At 44.1% G+C, this 17,081-nt stretch overlaps 2 protein-coding genes across 3 annotated transcripts in view; both read left to right on the top strand.

Annotated features, from left to right (window-relative positions):
- Window positions 1-4,496: 4,496 nt before the first annotated feature.
- Window positions 4,497-4,880, top strand: CEND1 (cell cycle exit and neuronal differentiation 1). The gene has a single exon (XM_033928788.1). It carries the CDS (start codon window positions 4,497-4,499, stop codon window positions 4,878-4,880), a length of 384 nt encoding a protein of 127 aa, XP_033784679.1.
- Window positions 4,881-14,872: 9,992 nt separating this feature from the next.
- The window catches only part of GATD1 (glutamine amidotransferase like class 1 domain containing 1), a 36,750-nt gene continuing 34,541 nt past the window's right edge, over window positions 14,873-17,081 (top strand). Inside the window, exon 1 of one of the 2 annotated variants that reach the window (XM_033928215.1) lies at window positions 14,873-15,055. In XM_033928215.1, the coding sequence (XP_033784106.1) occupies window positions 14,965-15,055 (91 nt within the window). In that variant the 5' untranslated portion in view covers window positions 14,873-14,964. The remainder of the gene's footprint in view (window positions 15,056-17,081) is intronic. The other variant, XM_033928214.1, reaches the window with a different exon arrangement.

Below are 17,081 nucleotides of genomic sequence, written 5' to 3'. Positions count from 1 at the left end.
TGAGCAGTGTTTTTCCTGAGTTCAGCATCCCTCTGTGCTGCATATGAACGGGACTTCCTACTTATTCCTTAAAACATTTTAAGGAATATCAGTGAGCTCCTTGGCAGCTGGAACATACGGTACCTGAGGAGGCCACACCTGTTGATAAAGAGGAAGGGACCCGAAAATTGGAACTAGTTTGCCGATCAAGATAATGTGCCAGAAATTTTTGAGTATATACAAAATTAAAATAATTAGTAGCCATGGTTCCCTACTCCCCTCCGCCCTCGTCCCCAGACTCTCTTATGCCTCCAGGGTCCCTGCACAGTCCAACTGGAGCCAGGGCAGGATTAATTCGTCAAGGGCCCCTAGGCACACAAGTACACTGGGCCCCCTGCCCCGCCCCACCCCACCATGCGCCCAGGTGGAAACAGGAAGCTGCGTCAGAGGGAAGCTTTGGGCAAGCTGCACCACTTGCACAATTAGAGTTCCCGTTGCCTTTCTTACCCACTTTGCTTGCTGGTCTTACTTTCCGTCAATGAGGGGGCCAAGTTGCCGATCGGGGGGGGGAGGGGGGGTCCACGTTGCCGATTGATGCTGGAAGGGCCCATCTCCGTTTGGAAAAAACAGTGTTGATGCCCTCCTTCATTGGGCCCCCCCTGACCATTTCGGGCCCTACTTGGCCTGTTGGTTAATCCTGCCCTGACTGGAGCACATATCATGGTGGAAAGGGAACTTGAAGGGTGAAAATGTCCCTTGACTGCAGCAGCTGACAGTCGGCATTTGAAAGGACAGCAGCCTTATAGTCTTTCTCTCCCATTTTAGGGCTGTTTGCAAGCCATAGGAAATGCAGTGGGAAAAAAACCACCTTTGTGCTACACTGCCCAGCTGCACACAGTAATAATATCTACAGTCCAAAAGCAACACAACCAGCAGCTCTAGATAACTGAGAAAAAATTTCAGAACCTTGCCATCCTCTACCACCAGTTCATGTTAGCAAACTTCTCCAAGAGACAGCAGAGTGCAGCTGACAACGAAGCTACTTCCAGAACTGATCCCTTTTTTCGTTTTGTGGGGACAACCAAGCAGGTTGTCCAGTCTGTTTTGTTTTGATAGTGTTATCATGCTCTCCCAGAACCAGGTGATAAGAGTCTACACAGAAATATTTGGGATGGCAACGGGGGGGGGGCAAGCATCAGTCTTCTTTGTGTAAAAGGAACTAAGGCAGGGGTAGGGAACTCCGGTCCTCGAGAGCTGTAATCCAGTCGGGTTTTCAGGATTTCCCCAATGAATATGCATTGAAAGCAGTGCATGCAAATAGATCTCATGCATAGTCATTGGGGAAATCCTGAAAACCCGACTGGAATACGGCTCTCGAGGACCGGAGTTCCCTACCCCTGAACTAAGGGAATACCTTTTTTATTGGACTAACTCAATGCATTTTATGCATAAAGGGTAGACTGGATGGACCGTTCAGGTCTTTTTCTGCTGTCTTTTACTATGATACTACATTAGTTTTTGAAAGCTAATCAAATGCATTGAGTTAGTCCAATAAAAAAAGGTATTACCTTATTTCCTTATATTTTGTTTTATTTCTAACACGACTACCACACCATTTTATTATATGCAAAAGGACACCCCCCCCAAAAAAAAAAAACCAACAACTACATGCAGCATTTTATGTTCTGATTGCTCTAGCTCGCTCTTTGATGACAGTGTGGACTTTTCAAATGTTGCAAATAATTTTATCAAGCAGCCATCAAAATCTGTATTCCCAGAAGATACCTCAAGGTACCACACAACTAGGCATTGCCCTTCACAAGACCCACTGACCCATGTTAGGTGTGGAAGGGTAGCCTAATGGTTAGTGCAATAGACTCAGACTCTGAGGGACTGAAGCTCCTTGTGACTCTGGGCATTGCCTCAGGTACAAAAGAAATACCTGTATATCGTATGGAAACCACCTTGGATGTACCACAGGAAGGTGGTTTATCAAATCCATGACCTTTTACCTAAATCAGTAATCAGTTTGTCTTTGAAAATCCTGCCTGTATGCAAAAGATTTCATTCTGCAACTGTTTGGCATAACTTCTCTCCACCAACCTGTCTCAGTCCAAAGTTTTTGGCAAGGGGAAATGTATGCACTCACCCTCTTATCCACAGAGAGGGTGTGAGAAGAAAGAGAGAGAGAAACATGAATTACCATGGGAGTTGGGACAATCCCAATTGACATTCCTCTTTCCCCATTGCATCTAGTGACCCTTTAACGCAATGAAGTTTTAACCCTCTTGGAGCATAAGAGCGCCGGTGGAACGTGAGAGAGTACCGTTTTGAGGGGAGGCTACCTCAGAAAGACCCTTACCCTGAGTACTCATGGGCAACAGACAACCCAGGAGTAAAGAGGAGTGGTTTTAGTCATAGTGGAAGACTAGGTGGGTGCTGTTAGGAACCAGCTACTTCTATTACTCTGGAGTATACTGTGGTCCTATAGTAAAGACTGAATGACTGTGCCATTGGACTTCAATAACTAATTTGCATAAGAACCGAGTAGCAGATTGTAAGTGGTGATTGATAAAGAAAAGAGACTTCTAGTACCTTAAATGGGATTCCTGATGGAGAGAGGAGGTCTGGGTAGACCCTTCTCAATTCTTGAGGGGGGCCTTTTGAGTGGTGGGGGGGGGGGGTCAAGAGAGATCTCACCCTGAACTGACAGGGGGGATTCATTAATGGACTCCCAGCAGGTAGGAATAACACAAGATCCTTGACTGCAAGTGGTGATTGGTAGAGGAAAGAGACTCCTAAAATCTTAAATGGGACTTTTGATAAAGCTGAGTCCCCTCAATTCTTTTTTTTTTTGGGGGGGGGACATTTTGAGGGGGGTTAAGAGAGATCTAACCCTGAACTGACAGGGGGGATTCATTAATGGACTCCCAGCAGGAAGGAGAATCAGGAGACCCTTGACTGCAAGTGGTGATTGGTAAAGAAAAGAGATTCCTAGAACCTTAAACAGGACTCCTGATGGGGAGAGGAGCTCTGAGGGGACTCTCTCAATCCTTGGGGGGGGGGGGTTTAAGGGGTCAAGAGAGACCTCATGCTGAATTGAGAGGGGGGGAATCATTAATGGACTCCTAGCAGGAAGGAGCATCAGGAGACCCTTAAAGGGAGGAATGTGGGCCTAGTGTCTAACTTTTGGTAAGCCAAAAATCCTCTTGGAGTGTAAGAGCGCTGGTAGAATGTGAGAGAGTACCATCCAGTGGGGAGGCTGCCTCAGAAAGACCCCTACCCTGAGTGCTCATGGGTAACACACAACCCAGGAGTAAAGAGGGAATAGCTGGGGTGGTTCTAGTCATAGTGAGGGTTACAGAGCCTTGGTAAGATTTGGTTGGGTAACAGGTGGAGTGTGTTGAGGGTGATTGTTTGGTGGATGTATATATGTAATGTGAGCTTAGGGGTGGAGACTATCTCAAAAGGGTTCCTGCAGTTAGCATATGCTTTATCAAGGTGCAGTTTTATAGAAGCAAAATGTTCCTGAGCTGCTTCCAGAGAGACAGGTAGGTGAAATGATTGGCTTTAGAGCCTAATGCAGTCTTTTTTAAGAAGAGGGGACAACCAGCCAGCCATCGTGGTGCTGAAAGATAGAGCATGTGCAAGATTTTTAAAGGCGGTGACAAGAATGCAATGCTGAATTACAATGCACTTTTTAAAAAAATTTACAACAGATTTAAAAATTCTCTGTGAATTGTCTTAAACATACTTGTTTTAAAAAAAAAATTTTATTAAAGGAACAGTGCATGGTGTTGGTGGCGGTCCACTTTGGGGAAAGCGGTGGGCCTTTCACCCTTTTTGGAGTTTGTGGGTAACCCCAGGTTCCCTGCTGGCTTGTCCCATGCTTTTTTTTCGTCAGCCCGGAGGTCTGGTTGTTGGTTTGTAGGGCAGGTTGCTGAGCTGGGTTTGGGGGTGATCCCCTGTTTTCCAGCCTGTTGGGAACAGAAGTGATGGTCTGAGGGGTCGGTACTTGCTTATCTTCAGCTTTGCAGGTATTGCTTGGTGCTCCAGACGTCGGGTCAGTGCCCTTCACTTCTAGAACATCTCTAAGACATGACAAAGCATAATCATCAACCCTCACTTCAGGAGAAAAGTTTACAAAAAATAATTTTTGTATTTTTCCTTCATTGTGTACCAATGGAAAACTAAGTTATTTCCCTCCACCTGCCATGTTTCTCAATCACAAGAACCTTCCACCATTGAAATGTCTTATTTTTTAATTTAATATTACATTTGATATCATAAGGCAGTTTACAACCACAGAGCAATCTTCCCTCTTTTCACAACTGATTTTCTCTTCGATCCCACAGGTTCTCCATCACCACAAAGGACATGAGCTAAGCAAATTCTCACCAAATCAGGAACAAGTTCTGTTGGACGGGTGTCACTTCCTGTAGGTTGTCTGAAGTTTGAGGAGACGTGTGAAGGGTGCAGAGTTTAGGGAGGAAGCCTCAGCCACAAGCCTTGTCAGCATGGAATCCAAATCAAGATCTAGTGGAAGCAAATCTGACACCAAGGTTGCTACTGCTGGAAAAATTGAGAAACCCTCTGCCCCTGAGAGAAAAGAAAATGCATCTAAAGAGCAACCATCTGCTATAGGCAAAAAGCCCCATGCTACAAACGAGGCTACACCAACGGAAAGCCACAATCTGCCAAAGTCGACCCCTTCCAGAGCAGAGGGCCGGGAACCTGCCGGTCCAGCCCCTGAAACGGACAACAAAGGCATCAGTGCTGAGGAAGAAGAGGGCCCTGGTGGCTTCTATGAAAACATGAAGCCAATGCTGCTTATTGGAGGCATGGTGATAGCTTCCTTGGCAGTGATTCTGGGGGTGGCATTCCTAGCCCGGAAAAAGTGAAACACCTGGGTCACGGAAACTATGGAGAAAATACCACTTGTACAGTTTTCAAATCAATGCATATCACAGATTCTATATCTATTCTACACAAACAGCGCAAGAAAGATATACACCCAGTTAAGAACATGCCAGAAGTACCCAGTAAGAGTAGTTCACAAACGCTTAGCACCCTTTCATGTAACCTAATGGCCCATAGTACTGGACAGTGGAATCCTCTTATTTTAGAAGGAATCCCAGTGATGCCATCTGCTGAAAGAGACTCCATTCCCTTGGCAGACTGGTCTTTTTAAGCAGAAGGCACCTGGACCATGAGAAAAGCATCCAAAACACAAGTGGCAACAGTGTAGTTTAGGTCAGAGAGTTTCCCTGGATATGATGAAAGTACAAAACAGGTGAACAGACTTCTGTAAATGGTATTTCCAGCAATACATGACACCATTAGGTTCAGTCACTGCAGGAAAGGAAAGCAACCTTCAGGAATTCACTTTATTAGGGGAGTCAGTAGAGCCCCTATATCAGTGCTCAGTATAACAGAATTCCTTATTATAAGGATATACCCATAGTGCAGGCTCACAGTCCTTTATCTGAAATGCTCAGGACCAGAGACATTTCAGATTTTGGAATGATGGGTCACCAGTGGACATAGTGATTCATATCCGTCGCCTAGTGCAGCCCTGCAGGCTTCTCTCTGCCACCTCCTGCCTTGCTGCCATCATTTCCTCTTTCCTTCTTGGCTGGATGTAACAGAGAGAAGAGTGTGGGGCTGTAGAAGGCATTAAAAATGAATCACGGCAGCTACTGGCATCACCTCAGAAGTCCCCCAACATGAGGTAACATGAAAATCTGAATTACTATCAGCTTAGAGTGAAGTCTGTAAAGTTACTTTTTGGAGCTTTTTGGTTTTTAGACATTTCGGATAAAAGATCTTGCACCTGTACTGTTTTATCAAGGGACTACATTAGGGGAATCACTACAATATCATTTGCACACCCTCCAGAATCACTATTGCAACATCCATTATAAGTTTCTAGTGTAACAAGGGTTGCCTCTTGATCCAGGCTACTCCGGTCCTGTTTTTTCCCCCCCATTTTATCTACTAAGATGTAGTCTTCCTGCCTTTCCCAGAGAAACTGGGAGTTTCAGGGATGACCTAGGTCAGGTGCCAAGCCTAAACCTAGCATCCTCTGGCCCAAAGTCTCCTTCCTCAAACTGAATGCCATCACACCTCCAATTGCCCCAGCTCCCATCATTCAATAATTCAGATTTTTCAAGCATGGTTTTGGGGCTCCATATGGTCCAGAACAGCTGAGCATGGCCTTTGCTAGGAGCTGTCCTGGGGTCAGCACCAGTATTTATATGACTCCATACCTCTTAGCACAGGTTGAATCAGGTCTGATTTTAGCTTATCGTATGCTTGGCAATGTAATTCTGATCTCCCAAAGAAAAGCATCACCATGCATGCAATGCAGTCCAACTGGGACTGGCCCCCGTCACATTGCAACCCTATGTTCTGAGAAACACCAAGTTTCCACCGCTTCACAAAAACTGTGCAACCAAATAAAAGCCTTACAAGAGGCAAAAGGAACTGGACTTAGAATGAATTTTAGCCTATTTAGCTTAAGATATTTGGCAGCAATCTCTTCTGTACTGTCAAGCGGCAAACTGAGCAAGAAAAGATGATCGGATGTTTCAAGCAAAAAGCTTCCATTTATTCAGCTGGAAAGCAGGAACAAAGTTTCAAAACAAAGACCTTAATGTACAGTAAGATATGATGAGAAATAAAGAATCCAGCTGGGTAAAAGTGACTACCATCTGCCTTACGGTTGGCAGAATGTCCACAGCCATCATTGTCACTTGATGTGCGTTTGCTGACAGGCACATGTGATCCAGATCCTTCTCCTACTGCTCACTCCTTGTACTTGACTGAGAAAATTCAGCCAGGGTTCAAAGTCCATTTGAATTTGTTTTAAAATCTCCAAGGAAAACGAGTGGTGATGGGGAACTATTTCTTCCAAAGGTAAAGGGGTGGTGCTCTTGCTTGTTAAATTAAAATCTACAGATGGGCAAAACTGGCGCAGAGTAGGCTCTAGTACATCTTTGGAGAAGTCACATGCTTCTCTTCTTTTTCCCTTGAAATATGTCTTCTAGCCCCTGGGTGAACTAACCCCATAAGGAATATGACAGAATGCACTTGATTTTAAATGGCAGAGTTAAAATGTGTCATCCTTTGCTATTTTTCCCCTCATAGACCTCCCAAAAGTTGACAATTTTCCCCATTAGGCAGATGCATGTCCATGAAGATGAAAGCAACCCTTTCTTTTCTTCCTGTGATACTTGGATATCGCTTTGTGTTTCACCCCTGAACAAAAACTAATAGACGCCCCCGAGCACATTGGCCTATTTGCAAAGTGGACGATACTGAACTCCTGGCTGGATTTATCCTTTACCTTTGCTGTGGATTTGTACAAAGTTCCTACCTTGCCTTCTCACATGATCTTTGTATGTACAGTACTGACTCCAGCTATTGTAAAACTTCTGCTGATCCATCTTCTGTGTGCTGTAGGAAGGTTTAAGCAGTCCTCTATTATTGTATCTGCTTTTAGACGAAGTGTCCAGCTTTTGGTTGTATAACCCTTGCATTCCACTCACAGTGGTAGAGCTTCAGTTATCCTTTGCTGACGGTATCTTTCAAAAGCCTCCGCAAGTAAGTATGGGCTTCCAAGAACTAGGTTTTGCTTTATAGCTCTCGTGCTTAGCTTGCTTTTTTAGAAACAACAGAATGGGTCCCTGGAGTTTTACGACTTCCAGAATAGACAATTTAATTGTACCACATCATGTGAGGAAGAGATCCAGCAGGCAGGCACTGAGCTAATGCTGAAGTTAGAAGCCGATTCATAGACAAAATCAGGCCTAGCAAAGGGAAAAGGGTCTAAGAACATAATGAAAGGAAAAATATAACTAGAATACATCCCAAGCCTTTTGCATTTTTTCATAAAAATGTCCAAACATACAAATAAAAAGGGAGAAAACCCCAGCTAAACAGGTGGAGAGGAATTAATCCAGTCAGAAGGTTTAAACTTATTGAATGTCCATCCAATTCTGAGTGGGAGAAAGATCACTTCATGTTAACTGGCCACTGCTGCCGTCCCAACTGTCATACAAGATACTCATCAGAACCATTTAACCTTCACTTAGAAAATGCCATCTCCTGTTCCATGGGCAGACATCCTTTAGGGTGTAAGCTCTTTGGAATAGGGACTCTGTCTAGTGAGTTCTCTATTATCACGTATGCCGACAGTGCCCTTTAAATAACTAGCATTACAGATGATTTTATTTGCATGTTGCCGAAGAAAGAGGCTAACATGCTTCCTGCTGGCGTACAAGATGTAGATTGTCAGGATTTCATTTTTTTCCACTGTTTTAATGATTCAGCTACACAGCACCAGAATGATAATTTTTTTTAAAGTCACATTAACTAGTCACATTTTTTCCATGCAGAAAGGTTGTTAGGTTTTTATTGTCCATCATCGTGCAGGACATGCAACATCTCTCCAGGTAATCAGTGGAGCATAATCATATTGAGAGCAATTTTTTTTTTATAAAGCTTTTTCTGCATATAAAATATGTTTACAGTGTGGTAATGAGGTCTTATCAAATTGCACTTTAGTACACCGGCATGAAAGTAGGTATTATGCAGGATTTCCAGGGGCATAGGTTGGGTGAGGGAAGGAAAAAATTCATATGCACATGTGCACACAACACTCACTTCTTAGAATATGTGTATTACTGAGAGCCATCGTAGAGCCTATTTTATGAAAGCACAAAGGCACCTATGTTCTCCAAAAGGGCATCTGTTCAATAAGACATTTCACTTAGATGCCCTGTTATGAAGTCATCCCCTTTATTCCTAAAACAAAAACTAGGGACAGATATTACAATTGCAACTGATTCAGGGGGTCCCTGTGCAAATTAAATGCTTGAGTTGTGTGTGTGTGTGTGTGACTTCCTGTTATTGAGCTAGGTTTACTGATTTGCAGTGACTTTTTGCCATTTAAGTGATATCATGGATCATGAGCCGGGAGGACACAGTCTGAGATGAGCAGTCCACTGCAGGAGGCTGTGAAGGGGCAGACCTAAGGGTCTCATTTTAAGCTCATGTTTGAAAATAGTTATCAACCATAAAATGACATCTACAGTTCATATTGAAGCGTACCAATTCCACTCAGTCCTGACTCTCCTAAGCAGCCAGGCCAGATGTACAATAGGAGCATGTCATCACGTTTAAGTCAAGAAATGCATATTGCTCGGAAGTTACACATAAAAGGCAGATATCGGAATTAAGACATTCCGCTAGTATTTTATAAAAGACATGCCAATATAGAGCCTTTTCTAAAATACATACAGGATGGACAGGCATATAGTGGCCATCTACAGCAGCAAACATTTGGCAGTCGTCAATGTTTAAAATAGCGATGGGATCAACATGGGATGATACAAGGTGGGGGGAGCGACCATGTGAAACACAAAACAAAAGAATTCTGGTTACTCATGCCTATTATTTCCATGTGGTATGGTTGAATTTTCTTATTTTAATTCAACAGTAAACCCCTCATATCCACAGGAGATATCTCTATTCTTGTATTTTGTAAGCACTACATTGGAGGTGTGCAATATGTGATGCCTCTCAGAAGCATGTTATTAGGCACCTATAAATTCCACATTCTGTTGAGTTTTTAAATAGAATTAGTCCTCCTACTGTCTACAGGGGAATGAAGTGATTCATATTCCCCAGAGCACAAGACTTGAGATGGTGGAGGAAACATGCAAGAGATATGAAGGAGTATGCTGCCTGTTCGTTTTTAATCCAGATAAAGAGTGAGTAACCCTGTGGTATTACAACCTGGGCTCAGCTCAATTCTGAAATCAGACAGCCAAAGAGACCATTCTTGTTTGCATTCAAAGGCTTCAAACAGTGCCAGAAAAAAATAGAGCCACTGCTGTTCATTAACAAGACAAGAGACAAAGTGCCTGCTCGAAAGGAACTGTTATGGCAGAAGCTGGACAGGAATCCCTTCTGGGCGACTGTTTACTACTTTGATTGTTAATTATGGGGGTCTTTTCCTAAAGCCTGCCAAATCGGCTAGCGAGCCTTGGTAAAAGGACCCCTATATGAGGCAAGAGCCACTAAGATAATTTGGACTGCTAATATTCAACTTGATGTCAGTAAATTACAAGTCAGAATCTTTTCTAAAATCAAAAGTCTCTCTGTTCTTTAGGAAGATCTGTAAAAAGCCACAGCTTGTTCTTGAGAGTAAGTAGCATGGAATCTTACTACTTTGGGGGATTCTGCTAGCAGTGTCGGGCAAGTAATATATTATTAAATAATATCTTATAGTTTATTGTTTCTTATAATTTAATATACCATTTTTCCAATTGTCAAAGGAAAGGAAATAAATTGAAAGAAAGGGTCAGAACTCAATAGCTTCCCTCTCGTTTGTCTCAATAGCAGACTATGGACTTTTCCTCCAGTAACCAGTCCAAACCCTTTTTTAATCCCAGCTATGCTAACCGTTGTTACTACATTTTCTGGCATTGAGTTACAGAGCTTAACTATTTGTTAAGTTAAAAAAAAAAAAAATTTCCTTCTGTTTGTTTTAAATGTATTTCCATGTAATTTAATTGAGTATTCTCTAGTCTTTCTAATTTTTGAAAGAGTAAAAAAATCGATTCACTTTTACCCATTCTACACTTCCCAATAATCTCCCTGTTTTGTTCTGTCCATTTTTCACAACAGCAACATTATTCACTTAGGAGGGGAAAATTACACCACGCTGCCATACAGATCTCCCTTCCTAGCTCCATCTGATCCAGATGTGTCCAGTTGTGCATAGGCTCCTGCAAATGCAGAAAATAAACCTGTAATCATACGTGGAAAGGGATGGATAATTTGTGCTAGGCTCTTAACACTTACAAGTGGTGCGCTGTTTACGAACTTTTCCCAGTGAGAGAAGGAGATAGGGGTGCAGGAGAAGACACAAACCTACCTGCCTAATTTTACTTTGCCAATGTTGTCTCTGCTTTTGATGGACACTTTGTATGGGCTGCAGCTCAAACCCAAAAAAGAGTCAGAAGTTTAGTTTCCCACATGGTATTATCTTTACTTTCACTTTTAAAGATGCGTATAAATGCAATAATGCAGGTAGAATAGAAAATACTAGATTAAAACTTTTAAAAAAGTAGCCTTAGCTTGTCCCATTGTGACTTGCATTGTTGTGGGTCACCTAACACTGTGTCCTCTAGCATCCCCTCTGCTTCCTCTTTTAGCTCAATCTAGTATTAGCTTGACAACCCATTGTGTGAATGGCAGGTGGGTGGACGGGAAAGTGTGCTCAGCGTTGTGTGTTACTTACATGAGGAGCTGTATGGCCACTTCATTAATGCTGTGAAATTGTAAATGACTCCTGAGACACCTGTAACTCTTTATCAGGTTTGTGTGCTAAGACAAGATAAATCTATCTATAAAATACACATGCTTAGGCCTTGTTGTGTCTTGCCTGGTTTTTCTTTGTCATAGTTGCTGGAATTCATTTCCATTTGCTTTTTATTTTTCAGATTGTGTTAAAAGTAGTTCAATTAGAAACAAATACAAAAGAAAACAGAAAAATACTGTAATTACCAAACACATTTCTACTTGTCATCAGAAAAAAAAACAGGTACATACGTGTATCACAAACCCTAATACAGGGGCACTACAAGTTTATTCAGACTCGCATACATTTGTTTGCAGTACTGGCGCTTAAAGGCTTCCTTCTGCTTCCAAAACAAATAAAAACTGGTGGATATTAAAGAAAGAATCAGAAGAAATTCTCTCTTCAAATGCCCTCGATACCAGCTCTGATCTGGCATTATTTTTCCCATCAGTAAGAGCAGGGTTTGTATATGCACTGTTCTCTGAGTATTGGGAGGGAATAGCAAATGACCTCATTTATATCTGTTTGATTACATTTAAATACAATTTGTGGCCATCTTTGGCATGCATGCTGTTTTCTATGCTAGAGCCCTCTCAGCGTGCTGCACAGATTAAAGCCAGCAGTAGTTCAGCACTATTAGGCTCTAATGCCGAAAGCAGTAAATAATCTACAATGTCACAAGCAGCTGTCGGATCATGGGAGACTGCCAGGGCCATCTTCCCATCATCAAAGGTTTTGTAAACTTCATTAAACAAAGAGGTGAAAATAGTCTCAATGATATGACCTATCCTTAAACCCAATTAGATTTCTGCATGATGTAGTAGTTGGTTGAAAACAACCTTTTCAGCAATCTTTGAATTAAATGGAAGCTTTGAAATCAGAGGATAGTTGGATGGACTGAAGGTTTCAGAGATGGTATACTTTTTTTCAGATTGGATGAATGATGTCCTTCCCCCCCCCCCCCCCCCCCCCATGTAGAGGAATCATAAGAACATAAGAATTGCCGCTGCTGGGTCAGACCAGTGGTCCATCGTGTCCAGCAGTCCGCTCACGCGGCAGCCCTCTGGTCAAAGACCAGCACCCTAACCGAGACTAGCCCTACCAGCGCCCGTTCTTGTTCAGCAGGAACTTGTCCAACCTTGTCTTGAATCCCTGGAGGGTGTTTTCCCCTATAACAGCCTCCGGAAGAGCGTTCCAGCTTACTACCACTCTCTGGGTGAAGAAGAACTTCCTTACGTTTGTACGGAATCTGTCCCCTTTCAACTTTAGAGAGTGCCCCAGTTGTTAAACTGTTGTTTATGAGATAGTGAGATTGAAACTAAGCTATGACAGGGTAGGCGAAGCAATCTGAAAGAACTGGGTCCTAAGAAAAGGTTGTGGTCCTTATTAAAGTGTTTTCTGTAGAGAATGAATAGAAATCTGATTAAAAGTGAATCAAGTGTGAATAGGGGTGGAGATAAAATCTGAGATAGAAGATGCAACTGCAGAGGGGGGGTAGAGTCCTGTAAAGAGGAAATCTTGTCTGAGAGCTATTGAGCTAGTTCTAAAACAGATCAGACTACAGCAGTCAGGTCTGGTAACCAATCGCTGCCTGGCTGGCCCGGAACATCCTCTCCGACGTCAGAATTGACGTCGGGAAGAAGGCTTCTGGGTGCGATTAGCGTCAGGGAGGTAAGCAGAGGAGTAGCGGCGATGGACCGGGGGGAGGGGGGAAGATTAAATCGGGCCTGGAGGGAGGCTTTTGTTTTCTGTGATAGGGGGGAGGGGGAGGAGGTAGGCAGGCTGGCTGGCTGGCTCTGGGGGAGGGAGGTAGGGAGGTAGGCAGGCTTTAGGGGAGGTAGGCAGGCAGGCTTTTTGGGAGGGGGTGGGACAAAGGCTGGAAGGTAGTGAGGGGACATAGGAAGGAGGGATGAAGGAGAGAAAACGGCAGAGAAGGGGAGGTTGTAAGTAAAAGAAAGAGTAGAGAGATAAAGGCCTGGACCAAAAGGGAAAGACAGGAGGCAGAAGCAGGACTTTGGGAGGTGCAGACAGAGGGGGAGAGCCACTGAGGAAGAGCAGAGAGAGGCAAGATCATAACAGAGGAGGGAGAGAGAGAGAGGGAGACCTGGAACAAAGGTACAAAGGGGAACTGACACTGGATCTGGGGGCACTAAGGACACAGGAAGGAGGCACTGGGGGCACTATGGACATGGGAAGGAGGCACTGGGGGCACTAAGGACACAGGACAGAGGGACTGGGGGCACTGTGGACATGGGAAGAAGGTACTGGGGGCACTAAGGACACAGGACAGAGGCACTGGGGGCACTATGGACATAGGAAGGAAGGAGAGAGGGAATAGAAAGGGACAATTATTGGGCCTGAGTGCAGAAAGAAAGAAACTAAAGAAAGGATACACAGACAGAAGGAAACACAACCAGAGACTCATGAAATCACAAGACAACAAAGGTAGGAAAAATGATTTTATTTTCAATTTAGTGATCAAAAGGTGTCAGTTTTGAGAATTTATATCTGCTGTCTATATTTTGCACTACATTTGCCTATTTTTCTATAGTTACTGAGGTGACATTGCATATTTTAAAGTCATCTGCCTTGACATCTTTGAAAAGCCCCCCAAATATAAATGATAATTAACATTGTGTGTTGTAGTTTTTTTTTAATTTTATTGTACCATTCTGAATTAATAAGACAAGTGTACATGAAAAATGAATGAAATAAATTGGGGGCGGGGCTAGGGCGGGTCTGACATAAGAACATAAGCAATGCCTCTGCTGGGTCAGACCTGAGGTCCATCATGCCCAGCAGTCCGCTCACGCGGCGGCCCAACAGGTCCAGGACCTGTGCAGTAATCCTCTATTTATACCCCTCTATCCCCTTTTCCAGCAGGAAATTGTCCAATCCTTTCTTAAACCCCTGTACTGTACTCTGCCCTATTACTCCCTCTGGAAGCGCATTCCAGGTGTCCACCATTCGTTGGGTAAAGAAGAACTTCCTAGCATTCGTTTTAAATCTGTCCCCTTTCAACTTTTCCAAGTGTCCTCTTGTTCTTTTATTTTTCGAAAGTTTGAAGAATCTGTCCCTCTCTACTCTCTCTATGCCCTTCATGATCTTATAAGTCTCTATCATATCCCCTCTAAGTCTCCTCTTCTCCAGGGAAAAGAGACCCAGTTTCTCCAATCTCTCAGCGTATGAGAGGTTTTCCATCCCTTTTATCAAGCGTGTCGCTCTCCTCTGAACCCTCTCGAGTAACGCCATAGATGTCCCCTTTTGATGAAAAAAATAGATGGTCGGGATATAAATAAAGCTATTATTATTCTCTGAGCACAATAGTGAATGTTTTGGTATATGCCTAGTGTGTATTTATTTGATCTGTTCATCTCTGAAAGGAACATTTTTTTTTCTTAAATGAAAGCAAAGGCTATTATTATTATTATCCCATTTTGTAGACTCGCATCTCAATAGAGCACATCATGCGAGCATGCGCACATGAACCACAACGAGTGCACGCCACCTTCCTCCTGCGTACTGACGTCACAACTGCAGACCGGGGCCCCTGTGGATGACATAGAGGAAAGAAGCTTGAAGGCAAGGGCGGCGACTAGGCGTTGGTGATTCACATGAAGAAACAAGCAGGTCCGGTTCTCACTCAGGCACTTGACCGGCCTTCTAAGCCGACATGCCTAATTGTAGCCAGCGGGGCTGTGGCAGGTGAGACTTCCGGGTTAACAACAACTTTTTTTTTTTTAAACGAGCTCGCGCCCGCTCTCCATTCCGTCCCTTGCATTCAACGTCACTAGTGGGCGTGGTGGGCGCGTGCTTCTCTCAATGAGGCGTTTGTTTACGTTCGAGAATGACACGGGGATTTGCCACATTTTGAATGGAACCCTTTGCTATTTCTCGTTATTAATAATGGCTTTAATCTAAGTTGTTCTCTGAGATTACGAGATGTTGAATAAGTCAAGCGGAGTTCCATTCAAAATGTGGCAAATGCCAAGTTTGCCCTCTAACTATTCAGGGAGATATATTTGAAAACCCTGTAAATCACAAACAGTGTCTATTGCGACACACTACGACATGGGGGACGGGATTAGGGCTGGGGCTAGGGTAGGATTGGGGTGGGGTGGGGCTAGGGCGTGATTGGGGGCTGGACTGACATTTAATAGATGTCCCCTTTTGATGAAAAAAATAAATGGTCACGTTAAGCATGCCCCTTGTACATTAGGTTTGTCTTCCTACAAGCCAGCCTCTAGGAGCTTATCTTTTCTGCTTGTCTTTTTTTGCTATTTTTCAGTATTTTCTTTCGCGGTTTTGCCCTCGTATTGTCGAGGTTCCCTTTCAGGGACGTCTCTTGTGGCCGGAGTTGGGGGGGTTCCCTGCTCTGCACTAAGCCCCCTGGGCAACCTGAAAGTCAGATCGAGGCTCCGAGGTTGTCCGCTAGTGGGGATAGTGCAGGCTGAGCGGTTCTGTGGAGGTGCAACTGGGTCGGAGCTGGACTACGTGCCCCCGCCAGGTGTTTGTGCGACATATCCGAGGGTGGCGGAGGTCACCGACAGTGGTGGTCGGGCCGGTGGGGCAGTCGAAAGACTTGAAATCCTGAGGCTGTTTCCAGGGTTGTCTGCAGCGCCTTTCATGCAGTCCATGGAACAGTGACTGACAGCCTATTTTAGCGATTTTGGTGAGCCTTAAAAAGAGGCTTTTGGCTGGTTTCCCTGCATGCCCTACCCCTCCCCATCTTTAAAATCTCCAAATCGCTGTCTTTTTAGGGATTCCTGTTCTTTTCCCAGGTTCTTTTAGTGTAAAATTGGCATCTTGGATTTTTCCCGATTTGAATAAAACCATATTTTTTGTAGTTAGAGCTTCATTTTTTGCTCAAAACTTCCCAGATGGCCTCCCCAGAACAGGATGGGATGGATTCATGCCTCGTTTGTGATGGATGGCTATTGGATGCACAGCTGTGTTCCACATGCACTGCAGCCCATAAGGAGGGTGCAATTTGCACGGATGCGGTGCCTTCTGCCTCCAGCGGGGCTCTGCTTGAACCTTCTGCTCCAATTACCGTGAAACTCACATCAAGGGGCCCTGGGGAGAGCGCTGGCGGCGTATCAACGAAACGTAAGCGCGATTCTGGCGAAAAGCCTCACAAATCTTCCAAGTACTCCACATTTGAGTCGCAAAGGAATTAAAGCTGCAATTGGATCAGGCACAATGTTCTCTCATGAGTGTTCAGAGGCTGCAAACTGATTCCTTTCCTGATAACCTCGATGTGGTTTGTATCCTGTCAGATATTTGGGATAATCCAGAGGGTCCTTTGAAATGAGCTCAAGCCATGGCGAGGCTTTACCCTATGGTTGTACATTTTACCAAGCGCTTTGCTCCTCCGAAGGTGGATTCCGCTGAGGCTCGGGTCACCGAGTGTATGTCCCTCCCTACTGACGGAGGGGTGGTCCTGAAAGATGTTCAGGACAGACGTGTGGATTTCATCCTTAAACGCCTATTTGATTCGGCTGTGGCTGGTGTCAAAGCTGTGACAGCCTCATTCTTTGTTGCTCAGGCATGCCACTCCAAACTGTGCCATGATCCTGACATTGTGGTGCTGCGTGATTTGGATTTTCTCATCTCTGGGGTGGATTATATGGCTGATGCATTATATGATATATTGAAAGTTTTTGCCAAACTGGGCACTTATTCACTGTCCACCCGGAGGATGCTGTGGATCAAGCAGTGGTCTGGGGAC

The sequence above is a fragment of the Geotrypetes seraphini genome, chromosome 19, assembly GCF_902459505.1.
Source record: "Geotrypetes seraphini chromosome 19, aGeoSer1.1, whole genome shotgun sequence".
In the NCBI taxonomy this organism is placed as follows: Eukaryota; Metazoa; Chordata; class Amphibia; order Gymnophiona; family Dermophiidae; genus Geotrypetes; species Geotrypetes seraphini.
The sequence above is the reverse complement of the archived record's forward strand: the minus strand, read 5'-3'. Positions and strand labels throughout refer to the sequence as shown.